This window comes from Physella acuta, unplaced genomic scaffold (assembly GCF_028476545.2).
Source record: "Physella acuta isolate Inbredline_101_S28 unplaced genomic scaffold, ASM2847654v3 ptg001787l, whole genome shotgun sequence".
Taxonomy (NCBI): Eukaryota; Metazoa; Mollusca; class Gastropoda; family Physidae; genus Physella; species Physella acuta.
In genome coordinates, this window is record NW_026733297.1 from 183,571 (window position 1) to 203,248 (window position 19,678).

At 38.2% G+C, this 19,678-nt stretch overlaps 2 protein-coding genes across 5 annotated transcripts in view; one reads left to right on the forward strand and one right to left on the reverse strand.

The window, feature by feature from the left end:
- Window positions 1-19,678, reverse strand: part of LOC131930500 (testis, prostate and placenta-expressed protein) — a 90,203-nt gene that overhangs the window by 7,560 nt on the left and 62,965 nt on the right. The window lies entirely within an intron of this gene.
- Window positions 1-19,678, forward strand: part of LOC131930494 (vascular endothelial growth factor receptor 2) — a 30,788-nt gene that overhangs the window by 2,733 nt on the left and 8,377 nt on the right. The window contains exons 2-18 of the mRNA XM_059287008.1: window positions 2,351-2,533; window positions 3,240-3,358; window positions 3,561-3,718; window positions 6,178-6,322; window positions 6,884-7,020; window positions 9,233-9,342; window positions 10,010-10,118; window positions 11,083-11,211; window positions 11,672-11,840; window positions 12,098-12,240; window positions 12,392-12,442; window positions 13,488-13,610; window positions 14,083-14,210; window positions 14,766-14,861; window positions 15,817-15,994; window positions 17,102-17,212; window positions 18,278-18,923. Coding sequence (XP_059142991.1) covers window positions 2,357-2,533; window positions 3,240-3,358; window positions 3,561-3,718; window positions 6,178-6,322; window positions 6,884-7,020; window positions 9,233-9,342; window positions 10,010-10,118; window positions 11,083-11,211; window positions 11,672-11,840; window positions 12,098-12,240; window positions 12,392-12,442; window positions 13,488-13,610; window positions 14,083-14,210; window positions 14,766-14,861; window positions 15,817-15,994; window positions 17,102-17,212; window positions 18,278-18,923 — 2,729 coding nt within the window. The 5' untranslated portion in view covers window positions 2,351-2,356. The remainder of the gene's footprint in view (window positions 1-2,350; window positions 2,534-3,239; window positions 3,359-3,560; window positions 3,719-6,177; window positions 6,323-6,883; window positions 7,021-9,232; window positions 9,343-10,009; window positions 10,119-11,082; window positions 11,212-11,671; window positions 11,841-12,097; window positions 12,241-12,391; window positions 12,443-13,487; window positions 13,611-14,082; window positions 14,211-14,765; window positions 14,862-15,816; window positions 15,995-17,101; window positions 17,213-18,277; window positions 18,924-19,678) is intronic.

Sequence of the window (19,678 nt, forward strand, 5' to 3'; positions counted from 1 at the left end):
GCTCGCGAGCCGCATGCGGCTCTTTGGTTGTCCAGTTGCGGCTCTTCAGTTCCATGCACAAATATTAATAATTATTTTATTTTCAAAATTCATAAAAATATTTGTCTGCAACACTCGGTAATAATCGATAAAACATAAGATATAAACAATAAATATTCACTATTATATTAGAAAGTGCGCACGTAGGCTTTTATATATTAGGATATTTAGTTAGTCCCTATCTCAATGTACTTCCTATTACATTGTCCATTCCGAACTGAAACATTCAACTTCATAGAGGATATCACAAAGAAACTAAACCAGCTAAGTGTAAAACTGAAAGGAAAACCCAGCCTATGTCTTGCTTGGAGAAGTGGTTTGTTTCGAAAAAAAATTCTTTTTTGTTGAATAGGCCTACGTGGTGAGCAGAAATTACTTAATTACGAAAAAATCTTTTAAAAAATTCGTTATAAAACCAATGCTACTATTCAATCACTTCTGCATTAATATAAACAAAATGAAGGATGTTTTCACTGAGAGATTTGAGCTATTCAAAACGAATGCAAGTACTCTGACTTACATAATAGATCCTCTCAACACAAATTCAAATGAGATTATATATATATATATATATATATATATATATATATATATATATATATATATATATATATATATAATCCTAAACAAATATACTATTGACATAAAAATATTAGTGGCTCTTTAAAAACCAGATAATGTTGTAAATTGTAACTTTTGGCTCTTTCGGCTCAAAAGGTTGCCGACCCCTGGTCTATACCAATGAGTAAATGAGGTAGCGACTCTGGAGTCACTCTTGACGACTGAGTCAGCATGACTCCTACTCACCAACTAAACGATTACGAAGACAGAGAGGAACAGATTATTGATGAGATAAGCGGATCTTGATGAATAATAGCAGTTTATTAATTCCATGGTATCGTAAAGCTTAATTAATACGTTAAGGGAGGCAACTTTTAATAACTATATAATTGATTAACACAATAAAATTTGAGCTGAAATAAAAATAGATAGTTTCAAATACTACTTATTTTAAAAGTAAAAAAAATTGTCATAATTATTTTGTCAAAATAATTTGCAGTTTATGATATTACAAATAAATATTTTAATACACCTGGAATCAAACACTTTATTGTTTTGTACTTATTTTTTATACAATTAAAAATGCCACTAATTAACATTCTAATTATCTAATTGAATCTTAGGAGTCTTATAAAAATTATTCTAAACTAAAAGCTCATTGATGTTTTAAAATCATGCACGATGTTATTAAAATTTAAAAGGATTATGGTTATAAATATTTGAATATTATTGAACTTTGCTCAAGATTGGATGTAATTGATGTTTTTTAGTATTTCGGTAACTAAACAAAATAAAATTTAAAAAAGACAAAAAAAAAAAACGAACTCGTATGCATTTATCACAGAAATTGAAAACAAAAATAGCTCAAAACTCTATTTCCGGTTATGGAAATCGTTTGAAAGTTTACAGAGATATAAAATTTTTATATAATACTTGTATATGAAACTTCATCAACCTAGCTGTAACGGTACTCATGTGTTCACAGACATACACAGACATACACACACACAGACATACGGACAGAATTGCAAAGCCCAGTTTTTTCCGACTCGATTACGCATAGAACGCTGAAAATTTTATAAATCTGCATTTATTATTTTTGCCCGATTAAAATAAGTCCCCTATGCTCCGTATATGATGTTCTAAGGTGTAAAACTATGAAAACTGCCAACATTTCATGTGATTTTTGTGCACGATTACAATACTTCCTCTATACCCTGTATACGAGAAAGTAAAAATGAATGAAAATTAAGTTAACACAAAATGTTAATAAAAGAAAATCCTTCCTATTATCTTCTTTTTAGTGCATAAATAAATACGTGCTTGCTATTAACGTTTTAACGTTTTATCCTAGATAATTAGTCATGATTCGTTTATTGCTCCCCCCCCCCTTTCGCTCCAATCTTTACTTCGTCACTCACTACACGCATCACGTGACATTTTGACGTATTTGACCTGACGACATTGGAAACCAGGCTAAAAATAAACCTAAATGGCGTCAGCAGTTTTCATTTTATTCCATTATTATCCTCACGATGCTGTGAGCATTAAATTAATTGTCAATTATGTAATTACTTTGGTTTTGATGCAACCGCCCATATCGCCCTAATGGCTTGATTTTAAGTAAGCCCGCACTAAGACCGACATTGCTACCTGCAACGGACTTTGACCGCGCGTGTGGATGTTTAACGTTGAGTTCGTGACTTTAGCATCACCCTAAAAAAATATATCTGGCCACTTTATTTTCCAGGCTACGATGGTCGTCACGCTCCTCGCCCTGCTGAGTCTACTGTGTAACCATGGCAACGCCGACCTCACCACTGCCCTCTCGGACAGTTCGGTTCACGTGGGTGATGACGTCACGTTCGTCTGCGCCTACCAGTTCCAGAACCAGACCGGGGACGACGACGACGACATGGACAATTACGCAATGGTAATCTGAACATTGACACATTAGCTGTCCAACTGATGGCGTTACTCGGGGGTGCGGTGGTAGGCCCGCCCCGGGCAGAAAACCATTTAATAATAAGAGCAAGCGACCATTAACACCATTTTAAAAATGTAGATTTTTCAAAATCTTGATAATTTTCTAGTTCAGTAATGTGTATTTAAATACAAGTCCCCCCTTTTAGACCGGCACGTACACTGAAAGTTCGATGGTGCAGATGAAGTAGAGTGAATCTGTTTTTAAGGGTTGATCTTCTTAGCACATCTTTACCATCGCCATCTTTACCCTCAACAACTTGAATCAGGTACCAATACGGACTGGATAAACGCTGTGCTGGTAATCAATTGCTCTATCAATGGACCAACAAGCCTCCCCGTTCTGAAGTAGTAAATAGCCTGCCTTACATTTAGTCGACAAGAGCCTAAAACTTCATCCTAGGCTAGAGCTTCTCCAAACGCCCCAAGTTCAACCCCCACCTTTCAAGTGTCAGCCTTCAACTCCCCCCCCCCCCCCCCCAAAATAAATAAATAAATAAATAAAGTAAAGTTTAGAAAAAAAAATTAATTAACCTTATCATCAGTTTGGCGATCCCGTTCTAAAATTAAACAGTAAAATTTATCTTCCTAATGTTACAAGTTACCAATATTTCTATTATTTTGACTACCCGATTTGTTTGGTATTTCCATTAAAGAACTACGACTTTAATCTGATCCACCTCTCTGGATTCAAACCCACGATCAAAGAAGGTCACTACACCGAGCAAGTCGTGGCCACAGTCAACATCACTGGCGGCTTGACCTCAGTCATGGGGTGAGTTGGGCTAATCTTTACCCAAACTTTTAGTTTTGTTGATTTGTGATGTTTCACATTTGAACTCAATTTTCTGATTTGTTGGTGGTGTTAGTTCATATTTGAACTAGATCTAGATAATGTGTTTTGGTTTACCTTTGTTATGGTGTTTTATGGTGTGGTATCGACTTTAATGGTGAGATGGTGTTATGCTAATCTACAGAGGGGAGCAGGTTACAAGCTCTGCTGAACTCCAGGCCGATTACCGGAAGGTGACCTTGACCCTACACAACGTGACCTTTGAGGACTATGGAGAATATCAGTGCGAGATCGGCGACAGAGGCGTATTCAGGGGCAACGTCGTGTTTCTGAAAATAATAGGTGAGGTTGTTTTTTTTACTCCTACTTGCACAATCTCCCCCCCCCCCAACACACACACTTTCACGTTTCATTAAAATTTGTCCCACATTTCCAAAAACTATTTTCCTCCAAACTGTCTCACCCCAAAGTGTCTCCTCCTAAATTTAAGTTCCTCTCACTCTTGGTCGATTAAAAATTCTCTGGCTTCTGCCAAATCATTTTCCAACTTAAAACAAAAACAACTATCAAATGTTTAAATGTCCTTCAACTCTTGTTACATTTTTTGAACGGGTCCTGGTGCATTCACCATCCTATACCTTCAGTTCGTTACAACTTTGAATTTATAGTTCGATTGCTATAAAGTTGTACACAATTTAACTGTTATATATCGATCGATTGCTATTGAATTTCAAAACTCAATTTCGATCAAATTCTATAAAATTCAATAGTTTGATTTCTGTTAACTTCTTTGATACAGTTTCCTGATTTATGAGACAAAGTGTAATAATAAAAATCTACGAACTACGAACTGTTTTCAATAATGTTAACTCATAATAATATTTATATTGTCACATTCTTCGTACCTATTTTGCGTTTTCTAGTTATTAAGATACTTTGTTTCTAAATTTAAAGCTCTACGTTCGGTTATTTTATCAATTAAACCGATTCTACTTAGAAGATGCGCAGACAAAAATAAATTTAAAAATATCAAAGATCATGTTTGTTGCATCAATTCTAAGAGTGCTTCTCTTATTTTAAAACAATAACATCACACACCCAGTTCCTGTTTATTGTAATGATGTTAATCTAAAATCTGTCATGTTTAGATCTCAGTGGTGAAGAAGTGGGTTACAAGCAGAGGCGTAGCGAGGGTGGGGGGGGGGGGGAGGCGGGGGGTGCGGATCGCACCGGGTGACACCATTTAGGGGGGGGGGTGACACCAAGGCAAAAAAAAAGCAAAATATATAGAGAAAAACTTGAGGGGGGGGGGGGTGCAAATCGAAACTTTGAGGGGGGTGCACATCGAAAATTTGTCCCCGGGAAGGGTCGCTACGCCTCTGGGGGGTGATACCATTAAGTGCCGCACCGGGTGATACCCGACCTCGCTACGCCACTGGTTACAAGACAAAATTTAAGCTTAATTTACATTGAAATAAAGTATCTATTTCTTTCTGTTTTATATTTACCTGAGAAATATTAAAGTGTATTCGCTTTAGGCTACGATTAAAGGTAGCCTAGTTTTTGGACAGAGCTTGGTGAATGAGGAGGGTGAAAATTATAGGCTAGGGAAAGGTTACCAAGTAAGAGAAAAATTATGTCGTTAATGAAATCTAATCAAATCCATTAGTCTGGGGAAGATGCACGCTACAGGATTATATGAGATTACTAGTGGGGTTATTTTTGGATTAGTTAATTCAAGTGTGAAAGAATTCACATTTCCCAGGTGACGATCATCTAAGGTTCAGGATTTTTATCTCGCTGTGTTTTAAGCTTAAAGTACCTGCCGCTTTATCATAACCCCCACCCCCTCATTAAAACGATGCTCGTTCTGATTTTATTTGTATATGAGAAGAGAAAAAATGCGCTTAATTTTCCAGATGTTATTTGAAAGGTTCTCTATCAATTATTCCCCCCCCCCCCCCACTATAATGTTTAGCCTAGCTAACAGCAGCAAATACCTGCCCTCAATCAAGGTGCGGCTCAGATATGCGACAGACAGAAACGCAATCAGCGGAGTCCAGTATGTGTGACAGTGTCAGCAGTTTAAAACTTATGACTCTGGTCAGCACTGACTGAACATTGTGACATAAAGGATCGATAACACGTTTCACGAAATTGTAACCCCGAACTACACGCTTGTGTCGATCACGTGACTATCGTATCTAGCTTTTTGTCGCCTGATAATCTGACTGAGACAACGCCCTATCTACTGAGTAATACGTTGCACTTTTGCTCTACTAAATTGACATGTCTGTCCCACGACATTTGCACACCCTGATAGTGTAGGTCTTACACATTAGATCGGTGTATCTAACAACTGATTCCTCCTATATTTACTTAAAGACTCTTATAACGATGTCTATCTTATAACTTCTTCATGACGCTAATATATATGTTATACATTGTTTTTAAAATCTACGTCTACCTATCCCATCTTACACCAAAGTCTGGTTTATAATCCCCTATAACACCAATGTCTAATATCAGTACTGTCTTAAAATTCCCTCATCTTCCCTCAACCCCCCCCCACCCCCACCTTCACTTACCAAAATTCTCACATCTAGCCAACACCCCCACACACCAGTCCCCCTTCCCACTTATCATCAAATTTCTCTCATCTCCCCACCCTCAGGCCCCCCACGTATAATCAAACTTTGCTCATCCCCCCCTAAACAAATTTCTCTCATCTCCCCACCCCCCAACAAATTTCTCTCATCTCCCCACCCCCCAACAAATTTCTCTCATCTCCCCACCCTCAGGCCCCCCAAGGATCATCAAAGACGCGACCGTCCAGCACCTGTCCAAGTTCCCAGCACGGACATGCTGTGTGTTCGAATCCTTCCCTCCCCCGTCTATGTCAACATGGACCCTGCCCAGTGGTCAGACAGTACTGGACGCGCGCATGTGAGTTGTAGCTGTCAGCCCGTTCATTTAGACCCAATACAACAAACGTTGTGTATACAGTTTACACATAATGTTAACAAGATAATTTGTTGATAAATTCAAATTTATGTATGTATATATAAATATATATATATATATAAATATATATATATATATATATATATATATATATATATATATATATATATATATATATATATATATAAATATATATATATATATATATATATATATATATATATATATATATATATATATATATATATATATATATATATATATATATATATATATATTACAGTTGTATATATTTCGTGCTTTAAATAGTTAAATTTATAGCAGTAGAAAGCACCGTATTAAGCTATACACGTTTGTAATTTTTAAAGAAATGTTTTAATTAAAATAGTTTAAAATTTTCTTATTTTAGAATAACTTTATTTGTCGTCAACATTGTAGGCTAGTTTTCGCTGTATTACCTTGTAAGCTGTTTAAAAACGAATGCACTATTTTTTAAAATTGTTACTACATTTTTGCTGTGCCACCCACCATGCCCCGCCCCAGGGCCCCGAGTGACTGGAACCAGATTGTATGGAGCACCAACTACCTGATCCCCGCCTATAACTCCAGCCACGTCGGCAAGTACAGGTGTACTGTGGTTAACCCTTTTGGGAGAGACAGCTTCGAGTTCCTCGTCAATGGTAGGTATGGGGTTAACTGGAGAACAATTTGGGGTCTGGTAGGTATGGGGTTAACTGGCGAACAGTTGAGTAATGGTAGGTATGGTGTTAACTGAGGAATAGTTGGGATATGGTAGGTATGGGGTTAACTGGGGAATAGGTGGGTGTATGGTAGATATAGGGTTAAGTGGGGAATAGTTGGGATATGGTAGGTATGGGGTTAACTGGGGTGTTGTTTGGTGTATGGTAGGTATAGGGCTGGTAAGTAGGTCACCAACCAGTTCTACGGCTCAATAAAACCTGCATGAGCCATAGCACTGGATGGTGACCTACTTACCAGCTCTATATGGTTAAGTGGGGAATAGTTGGGATGTAGTAGGTATGGGGTATGGGTTAACTGGAGAATATACGGATGACTTCTGTGGTAGGTATCGGGTTTAGTAGAGAATAGCAGGATACCCCAACTATTAAAATTACCTCAGTGACAGGTAAGAGGTACACCGTGAATTTTCAGCATATGACAACACCTCCAACGCCACCAACACCTCCAACGCCACCACCACCTCCAACGCCACCAACACCTCCAACGCCACCAACACCTCCAACGCCACCAACACCTCCAACGCCACCAACACCTCCAACGCCACCAACACCTCCAACGCCACCAACACCTCCAACGCCACCAACACCTCCAACGCCACCAACACCTCCAACGCCACCAACACCTCCAACGCCACCAACACCTCCAACGCCACCAACACCTCCAACGCCACCAACACCTCCAACGCCACCAACACCTCCAACGCCACCAACACCTCCAACGCCACCAACACCTCCAACGCCACCAACACCTCCAACGCCACCAACACCTCCAACGCCACCAACACCTCCAACGCCACCAACACCTCCAACGCCACCAACACCTCCAACGCCACCAACACCTCCAACGCCACCACCACCTCCAACGCCACCACCACCTTCAACGCCACCAACACCTCCAACGCCACCAACACCTCCAACGCCACCAACACCTCCAACGCCACCAACACCTCCAACGCCACCAACACCTCCAACGCCACCAACACCTCCAACGCCACCAACACCTCCAACGCCACCAACACCTCCAACGCCACCAACACCTCCAACGCCACCAACACCTCCAACGCCACCAACACCTCCAACGCCACCAACACCTCCAACGCCACCAACACCTCCAACGCCACCAACATACATAACACCACCAATACCGAAGAAGACTAAGGATGAACATTTGAGAAAAGATATGGCCGAACTGATTTAAATATTTGATTTATTAGTTCGATATTTAAAAGACGGAACTTTTATCGACTAGTCAACTCATCGAAAAAAAATCAATTGAACACCGTGGCTAGGTATGCCGAGCTAGTTATAAACAAATATCAATATTTGCTCAGTATTGGAATACAATAAAATAATCCTTACGGATCGTGTTTTGTAGAATCGAGTTCAATAAGATAAAATATTTTTTAAAATTATTTCTTTACTTTATCTTATTGCAATATACAGAGGCGTAGCGACCTAATCCGGCGCCCGGGGCGGACTATCAATTTTGCGCCCCCCCCCCCCTATTTCTATATTTAGTTATTCCTGTTTTTTAAAAAGCGCCCCCCCTTCCCCCAGATGGAAATGTTTGCGGCGCTTCTTACCAGTTACTATCCTGAAACAATTTCTTTTTCGTTGTCACAAGGTTGTTAAATCAGTGTGTGAAGCCATGTAGTCTTTTATTTTACGTAGCTTTGACAGTGTATAATTCGATACTTCAGTTTAAAATAAGCTTTCAAATTAATTTGTCTACTCCTTTTGGCGCCCCCTTAACCCTAACCCTAACCCGGGGCGGCCGCCCCACACCCCACCCCCTCCCCTAGCTATGCCTCTGGCAATCTATGTATATAAAATGATTTTGGGTAGGTTAGGTCCTTTTGATGGTTTTAATAAAAAGCAATTTAGCTGTTAAGAAAAGTGTTGTTCTGAGGAGAAGACAGTTCAATTCTACCTAGTGTCCGATACGGCTATGGCCTTAATCTACGTGGACAAAGACCACTCGTTCTAAATCATATTGGTCACATGACACTGGCCTAAGTCAAGTTTTACTAAATCTGTCACATGATCGTGTCTAAATTACTCACCTGAGTAAAGTCAAGCGACACTGAACTTGACGTTGACATTGTCTAAGTCAACCTTTTACTCACAACAGACGACACTTTCGTCAGGATCGAAGAAGACACAGATGTGGTCAAGCTGAGGGTCAACGACATGAAGCTGGTCAGGTGTCTGGCAGCTAACCTGAATGCTTCGATACCCAAGGTCAGTGGGTCAGTGGGTCAGCAGCTGATGTGCTCATGGGTTGGACGATGGTGTGGACATACACAACTACACAATTACATACGTAATCACACACACAAGCATATGTATGTATGAGGGTGCGATAGGCATAAATAAATAAATAAATAAATATATATATATATATATATATATATATATATATATATATAGATATATATATATATATATATATATATATATATATATATATATATATATACATACATACATATATATATATATATATATATATATATATATATATATATATATATATATATATATAGGCCTATATATATATATATATATATATATATATATATATATATATATATATATATATATATATATATATATATATATATATATATATACAAATACAATGTATATGTATTCATATATCTATAATGTCCAACAATGGCGCCTAAACTGTTTGACTGTGTCCAATTTAAACTTCTCTCCACCACTCTAGTGCTCACGTCCACCCGTGTCTGCACGTGTAAACATGTTTATGAGAGAGCATTGATTGTCCTGCTGTGTGCTCGTATATCCTCATTGTGCCCTCTTCACCCGAGCCCTCCGTCTCACCAATCAATAATCCTGTTAGCCTGATCGATCATCGATTAAAAAAAAATATTTGATCTTACAGGAAAAGTACAGTTTTTTCTGGACACTAAGGAGTGGTCAGCAGAACATGACGATAGCCAACAGCTCCACACAGAGCGTCAGAACCTACTTGTCGTTCAACATCTCTGAGGGTAATGGCGCCTCTTTCTATACACCAATACCAATGATATCGAAAAAAAAATGAAGTCATTTAACTATACTAAAGCTTTAAAAAAACAATTTAAAATTCCTATTTATTCAATTTAAATGATATATAACCTATACATATATACCTATATATAAAACTATATTAATTTCTTACAATATTTAAATACACTAAAACAGTAACAGTGGTTAAAAAAAAACTTTGTTTTTATGTGCAGATTTTTTCAGTGCCAGTTGAGAATCAATACTTGATAAAACACAATCGGCTATTTTTATTGCTTTACAAACAAGTCGAAATAACTTTTTGTGTTAGCCAAATTGTAACTAGGAAAAAAAATATAATTTCAAACCCGAAACCTCTACCCCTCGTAAAAACCTCAACTATAAGTAAAATAGACCGATCTAGTACTCTCGTACAACACCCAACACATCATTACTTTTTTATAGTCTAAAAGACGTCAATAACTGCAGAGCGAAGAATCTATTACGTTTAACTCTAATCCAACATTAGCAAGGGAGATAAAGAAAGATTTTAAAATCCTCATTTTAAATATTTTATTACCTCCCTTAGAGCGTGCGTAGAGAGTTATTTTGAGGCATCTCTTCAGAGGGGAAGTAGGGTGGGGCTCTGCCCCTTCTACGGAGTAATTCCACCGACACACCACCCCCCACCAACATTGGGCAAAAGAGAAAACAAAGAATTTATTTAGGAAATATATATACTGTAATCAGTGTCCAATCCCCGAAATTTCACTCTACCCCCCCCCCCCCCACTCCTTGTGTTTCAAGCTCTCCCCTCACCCCACCCCAGAGAAAAAAAATTCGCGAGAAACACATTTTCAAACAAAGCTGCCTTGCCCAATGGCGTCCACTCGTTGTTTAGAGATTACGTGATGATAAACCACTGAGTGAGAGCCAAAGTTTTCTAAGCCTCGTTTTGGTTTTCTCCAGGCGACTCCACGTCCGCCATGTTTGTTCTGGTCATCAACCACGTGGACTTCTCTTGGGACGGGGAGCTGACCTGTCAGATGTCGGTCGATGGGTCCAACTTCACCTCGACCGTCCGTCTTCAAGTCACGGGTGGGTAAATCATCGTGATGTTCATAGTTGTTAAACATCGTGATGTTTACAGTGGTTAAACATCATGATGTTCACAGTTGTTAAACATCGTGATGTTAACAGTAGTTAAACATCGTGATGTTCACAGTAGTTAAACATCATGATGTTCAAAAAAGTTAAACATCGTGATGTTAACAGTAGTTAAACATCATGGCGTTTACAGTAGTTAAACATGATGTTTACAGTGGTTAAACATGATGTTTACAGTGGTTAAAACATCGTGATTTTATCATAGTTCAAACATCGGGATGTTTATAATAGTTCAACATCAGTATGTATCTAGTAGTTAAATATCTTGATATTCCCGGTACACATACGCTGCTAATATCTTGCCAAATTGCAATGACTCTAATTGCCATCCTCCACTAAAAAATGTCACACATTAATACGACCCCCCCCCCCCCACACACACATATGACAGGTCTACCGGATGTCGAGTCACCCATCAATCGGTTCTACACCAATCTAAACACCTCACAGCAGATCGTTTGTCAGGTGACGTCATTTCCGCCACCCTCGGAATATTCCTGGAGGTTTGCACTTGACCATTCCAACGCTCACAAGTTCACGACAATCACTGCACAGCCCGGGTGAGTCTAACTATTTTAAAACTTTTATAATATACTAGGCGACCAGTGTTATCCTTTGGATAAACATCTCTCTGCCACTTTAAAAGTTATTTTTCCGGATAAAGCAACGCCGCCATATTCATACCCCATCTCCTCACCCCAACCTCTTCACACCACTCAAAACTATTTTATTGTTAAAACTGAAGAAATTGTTAGTTATAAAAATAACCAAAAAACTAAATTTTGTATGTTCATTGGTTTATTCAAATTTTTGACAGGAAGTACCAGATTTCGGTACGCGATGACATCAATGGGCACCTGATGATCCTGACCATCTTCAACATTAACCAATCAGACATAGGCATCTACCAGTGCAGCAGTACCAACGAATTAGGGGAATCTTACGATTTTGTTGAGATTGGTAGAGGATTTGTTCCATAACACTTTTTTATCCATAAAACTAAGTTTTATGGATCAAGTTTCGATGTCATATAAGGAGTCACACTGTTATCTCTATTCTAGAATTTTTCTTTATTATTTTAATCTATTTGAATGTAAATTATTTTCTCTAGAGTTCTGTGACAGCGGGTACACGCCAATGATTGGCGGGATAGAATGTAAAGGTCAGTAGAAATAAAGTTCTTTTTGTTTCAAATATACTCAAAAAATCAAAACAATCATGCAAACTTTTTTTGGGTATAAAATATCATGTACGTTAGCTAGTTCTAAAATAACAGATAACTTATATGAAACTGTTATCCTATCACATTTCATAAACATAACTATTAGAGCAATTTTGTTCTTAAAACTGGCCATAACAGTAACACTTACTCTGACTTTAAACACGTCACTAAAATAAATTAAACATAGAGTAGATCGACAACTGATACCAAAATTGCAACCATATAAATTTCCGTGGAATTCCTAAAATATGACCATAGATTCTTGTAGGGGTGCAAGCACAAATTCTTGTAGACCGACCACACATTTCTGTAATACAAGCATCAATGTCTGTAGTATTTCCACAAATATATGTAGAGCGATAAAAAAATCGATGAAAAACGACTACGAATACCTGCAGTGTACGACCACTCATTCTTATAATACAACCACAAACTCCTGTAGTGGTATCTTCACAAACTGCCGATGAACGCCCACACATTACTAAAGAACGACCACTCATTCCTGTAATACAACCATCTATTTCTGTAGTATTTCCACAAATTGTAGAACGATCACAAATAACCGTAGAACGACGACACATACCTTTAACACAGCCACCAATTCATGTAGTGTTGCCACACAGTCCTGTAGTATTTCCACAAATTCCTGAAGAACGCCCACGAATACCTAACGGAACTCAGGGGCGTAGCGAGGGGGGGGGGGGGGCGGGGGGTGCGGACCGCACCGGGTGACACCATTTAGGGGGGGTGACACCAAGGCAAAAAATAGTAAAATATATGGAGAAAAACTTGAGGGGGGGGGGGGGGCAAATCGAAAGTTTGAGGGGGGGGGGGGGGGGTGCAACTCGAAAGTTTGAGGGGGGTGCAAATCGAAAATTTGTCCCCGGGAAGGGTCGCTACGCCTCTGGGGGGTGACACCGTTAAGCGCCGCACCGGGTGACACCCGACCTCGCTACGCCACTGACGGAACTGATTCTTCTTGCAGACATCAACGAGTGCAAGGAGTTCAACGACATCTGCGACTACCTGTGTAAGAATCTGAACGGAAGTTACACCTGTGAGTGTCCAGAAGGTCGTGCTTTGAACTCGGACAAAAGGTCGTGTCTAGGTCGGTATCTTTTGATTGGCTGATGCAGTAACACAACACAAACCACTTTAACAATATTAAACCGACGAATATAGTTAATAACACATACCCTTTTAAATATTAATTCAAAATGCTTTTCATTTAACCCAATGAATTTAATGAAAATAAAACCTATGCTTAAATCTAACCTAAAACACTAAGTTCTAATCGAAACTTCTTAATTAAACGTTTTATCCAAACTATAATTATGTAAATCCATAACCAAAGCAAGTTATATAAGTCCAATCACTTTCAAATATCAAAACCACGTATTATTTTACCCAAAACCATTTTAATCCAAATCAGGTCGTCATTATTTTAATCCAATCCATGTTTTGAGCCAAACACTTTCAAATATCAAAACCACGTATTATTTTATCCGAACTATTTAAAATCCAAATCAGGTCGTCGTTATTTTAATCCAATCCATGTTTCCAAACTTACCTCTGAACAGCCCTGGACTACGAGGAACTACAAGAGAGGATCGGTCAAGGCATTGGTCTTGGTGCTGGAGCTGTCCTGGTCCTTGTCCTCGTGTTTGGTGGCGTCGCCTACTACTACAGATACAGGAGCAAGAAGAAAGTAATGAGACTTAGATGTGCTACTGTGTGATCTTTGAGAGGTGTATCGAAGCAGTTGTTTTGGATAGAATGGGCCAGTGTGGTCATTTAATACCCTGGGTTTGTTGCGTAGATTTTGTATGCTTACGAGATGTTGTAAATTGTGTAAATGGTGGATGTTGTGTAAATGTTGGATGTTGTGTATATGTTGTATGCTGACGAGATGTTGTATATTGTGTAAATGTTGGATGTTGTGTATATGTTGTAAGCTGTCTAAATGTGTTATGTTGTGTAGATGTTTATGTAAATTTGATATGTTATGTTGTGTAGATGTTTATGTATTGTTGATATGTTATGTTGTGTAGATGTTTATGTAGTGTAGATATGTTGTGTTGATATGTTATGTTGTGTAGATATTATGTTATGTTGTGTTGATATGTTATGTTGTGTAGATGTTTATGTAGTGTAGATATATTATGTTGTGTAGATGTTTATGTTGTGTTGATATGCTATGTTGTGTAGATGTTGTATGTTGTAAAGACTTTGAATGTAAGAAAACCAACCTGAACATTTTCAGCGACGTGACAGTTTTATGAACATTGTTCACGAACGTGCCAAGAAGACGAGGTCACAAATAATGTTGAAACAATCTCAGTCGGATATCACAATCAAGGTAATGTTGTCACAATCAAGGTAATGTTGTCACAATCAAGGTAATGTTGTCACAATCAAGGTAATTTGTCACAATCAAGGTAATGTTGACACAATCAAGGTAATGTTGTCGCAATCAAGGTAATGTTGTCACAATCAAGGTAATGTTGTCACAATCAAGGTAATTTGTCACAAGGTAATTTGTCACAATCATGGTAATGTTGTCACAATCAAGGTAATTTGTCACAATCAAGGTAATGTTGTCGCAATCAAGGTAATGTTGTCACAATCAAAGTAATGTTGTCACAATCAAGGTAATGTTGCCACAATCAAGGTAATGTTTTCTAATACAAGTAAATGTTGTATGTCACAAATCAAGGTAATGTATATCATAATGTCAGGATTTTGTACTGTCTCATATTTTTTAAACTGTTAAAAGTTCATAAGTAAGTCCACATGCAAATAGTAGATCCAACGTATTTTAATATCACAGTTAAACTTCTTGTATTACTGTAGCAATAATGTAACGAAAAAAATAATTAAATGACGAGTCCCGATGTATTTAACTTAATGCTACTAGACTAGTACTATGGTAGACTTGTCACACATTGTTGCAATATATTTTGAAAAATGCTTGTGTGTGTCATATACCACTTTGAATAATATAAGCCTGTATTCTAATCAGTGGCGTAGCCAGGATCGTCTCAAGGGGGGGGGGGGGTTCTAATTTTTACCCGGGGACAAACTTTCGATTTGCACCCCCCCCCCCCCCCTCAAACTTTCGATTTGCACCCCCCTCAAACTTTCGATTTGCACCCCCTCCTCATACTTTTTCTATATACCGAGGGGTCTATGGGGGGTTATGACCCCCCTAACCCCCCCCCCCCTGCCTACGCCACTGATTCTAATTTCTGTTTCCATTATCTACCAACCCCTCCCACCAACATCGTCATGGTTCCGTGATTCTCTGATTGTAGAGACTGTCTGAGAGAAAGTTTCCCTTGGACCAGACCCGCATCAACGAGTTCCCACGCGAGAGGCTGCGGGTTCTAGACCAGCTGGGGAAGGGAGAGTTTGGCTGTGTCTGTATGGCGGAGGCTCTGAACATCATCGGGACTGGCAAGTGGGAAGTGGTCGCCGTCAAGATGGCGCACGGTAAAGTCTTCGTTTATCACGTTGTATGTTATGGGAAGTGGTCGCCGTCAAGATGGCGCATGGTAAAGTCTTTGTGTATCACGTAATATGTTGGGAAATGGTTGCCGTGAAGATGATATGGTAAATGGGAGCTTGTAGCCTTCTGATAGCAGTCGCACGATGCAGTTTTAATCACATGTAAAATAATCCATGAAATGGGAGGTTTTGGACAAAATGTATGGGCATTATAAATCACGTCAAATATTAGGAGGCGTTCGCCATTAATACATATGTGGAAAATACAGTAGGGGTGGTTGCCGGAAAAACAGAATAGAAAAATTCATAAAAAAAACGTTTTAATAACAAGCTTTTATGTAATGATGCACTAAAAAGTAGAAAATAAATTATAGACTACTATTTAAATAACTATAAAGAAAAGCGTGGGTCACTTTAGTATCTATTGGATACCTTTACTAATGTTAAGGAAGACACCCACGCTTTTCTTTATAGTTATTTAAATAGTAGTCTATAATTTATTTTCTACTTTTTAGTGCATCATTACATAAAAGCTTGTTATTAAAACGTTTTTTATGAATTTTTTTTCCCAGTACTTTACATGTTTGATTTGCAATAGTGTTACAAGACTAAAAACCATTGCGCGTCTATTGAACGTGATAGCGCAGCTATTAAACCTGATTGAACTTGATGACGTATGTGGTGTGGTTGGATAGACATGCCTACTAATTCGGTCCAAATTTTAATTAATTCATAAAAAATTAATTAGGCATCCAATTAAGTCAAATTTAGATTCAGATTGCATTGTCTTCATGTCTTGACTCACGTGCCAACTGTGAATCGTATCGGTCAAGTAGAACTGTCCGAATTTTCACTCCTGCGTTTCTATCTAGACAGACAGACTGTCGACAGAATGTCGACAGACTGTCGACAGAGGAAGTGAGTTAAATAAAAGCTTGTAAAAATGGGAGGTGTTCGAAATCAACGTAATTTGGGAAGTGGTAGTAGATAGAGTTTAAACTTTCACAATTTGCGAAGCATTTCATTTTATCACTCTAGTGAAGGAAAACCATGGGGACAAAAGGAAACTAATGCTTGACCTATGTATTACAGAGAGCGCAACTGACCTGGAGAAGGTCGAGTTTGTTAGAGAGTTGGATCTGATGTCAAGGATACCTCGCCACCTGAACGTGGTCAACTATCTCGGCTGCTGCTCTCTCATTGGTCAGTTTTGAATAACAATAATAATAATAAAAACATAAAGAAATACTATAACTATATATGTATGTATGTACATGTAAATACATATATACATATATATATATATATATATATATATATATATATATATATATATATATATATATATATATATATATATATATGTTACCGAGTGTATTTGCTCGCAGTGCCAAATGTTACCGAGTGTATTTACTCGTGCTATCTTTGACCAGCACACAACATCGACCACAATACAGATACTCGGAAGTGCAGGTTTACATTGATCTCTTTATTACATGAATCAATAGAAATGCTCCACATAGCAATGCATCAATGTTCCACAAGAATACAATGAACCAACTGACCCCCACTGTCCTCACTAGTCCTCAAATATCAGAATGCACGTGTCCATCGTTCCTATCCTCACAAATCACAACACGTCTTCACAGTTCGGTCTTCAACTCGGTTCTGCTAATTAAACACGTATCTACACGTATCTACAGTTCAGGCTTCTACTCTGTTATCTTGCTTACTACCAGTCGCCTTCCTATTATATCCCCTCGTATTCGTAATCCTTTCCATCCGTTGCATCATAACTATGAACTACGCAGTGGCTTTGTGTTCGTTGTCAGTCCACACCCCCTGTACTCATTGCGTCAGACTGTAATGCGTTCTTAACAATAGTCTTTAGTAACTACACTAGTTACATATATATACACACATATATAATATATATATATATATATATATATATATATATATATATATATATATATATATATATATATATATATATATATATATATACATATATATAAATACATACATATATATATACATATATATTTAGGCCTATAGATTATATATATATATATATATATATATATATATATATATATATATATATATATATATATATATATATATATATATTTTATATATATATATATATATATATATATATATATATATATATATATATATATATATATATATATATATATATATATATACACACATACATATATAATCTAGAGCCACCCCACTCAGTACTGAATCCCTCCCCAGATCCTGTGATGATCATCATGGAGTATATCAGCGGCGGAGACTTGCAGACGTTCCTCAGACAGCGGCGTCGACGGGATTTCTTCCTCGAGCTTTCCAGCCCACAGCACAACAGGGAACACCTGTCATTTGGGGACGATCCCAGGGGTCATGGGGTCAATCACATGTCGTTCATCAACCCTGGGTTCACACACGACAACCAACAGCAACTCAACTATCAACAATCTAACAACCAACAATTCAACTCCCCGGAAAGGAATATTTCCACTAAAAAATGTTTAGCCCCGACGCGTTCGGCTGATTCCGTAAATTACATAAAAAATTCGACATCTCCCCACCACAGGACTGACCCCGCCGGACACGGCTCCATACAGAAGAAAAAAAACTCCGCCCACCGCCTTAGATCAGACACGATCAGTCTGATTCGAATAGATTCGACCAGCGACACCGCCTCCTCTCACGGGGACGACTCCCTACCTGACACCCCCGTCAGGCATTCAGAAATAAACTTTTCCACATCCGGCGGCATGTCGGAGCCTCGTTCTGAACCACAGCCAGATTGTGACGTCACAGATGGTTCACGACAAGCAGAGGTCAGGGAGAATGACCTACACGAGAACGGACACCGGAAGCTAAGACTTACTAACAGGTGGGTTAAGCTAAATCACTTTTCTTGTTCAAACTTTAACAGTGGCCGCTGAATTAAAGGCTAATTATGATTTATAACCTGGGGATATTTAGAATTTGGCTGAATTTCAGAAATGATTTTGGAACAATTAAGATGTGACGGTAGCCTGTACTTGACCTACTTTTTTACCGTCGTCATGGTAATGATGGCCGCCGAATACGACGATACCGTGATTCCGTTTTTAACAATGTTTCATGGTAATTTCAGAAATATATACTTAAAATCGTTATTTTTGCATATTATTCAACGAGCCCGGTCTAGTACTAACAATGGACGATTAGTATTTGATGCACATTTGCCAATTGTACATGTTTTTAGGGTTAGGATGAATAGGATGGTCTATCTATAGAACGTGCACTTGCAATCGCGGATTTCTTGAGTTCGGTACTCGGTACCCTAGACCTAACTGCGCCTCATAACGAACCATGTACATCTGAGAAGTAGACAAAAGACTGGCAAAACCTACTGGCCGTGCGGGTTACAATACAAGATACGAGATTCTCCAAATTTTTGCAGACTGCCTAGCTTAAGAATGTTGCAGGAGTAGGCATGGCCGTGCTAGAAAGAGAGAATCTGTGCGTGAAAGTGAGATGGCTAGTTGAAGATACTTTGTTTCTAAAATTGTAAATAGCTAAAAAAAAAAATTTTTTTTTGTGTGTGTAAAAATTGCCCTAAGCTTTAACCGTCTTAAGATATTTGAAATATGATGCTATGAA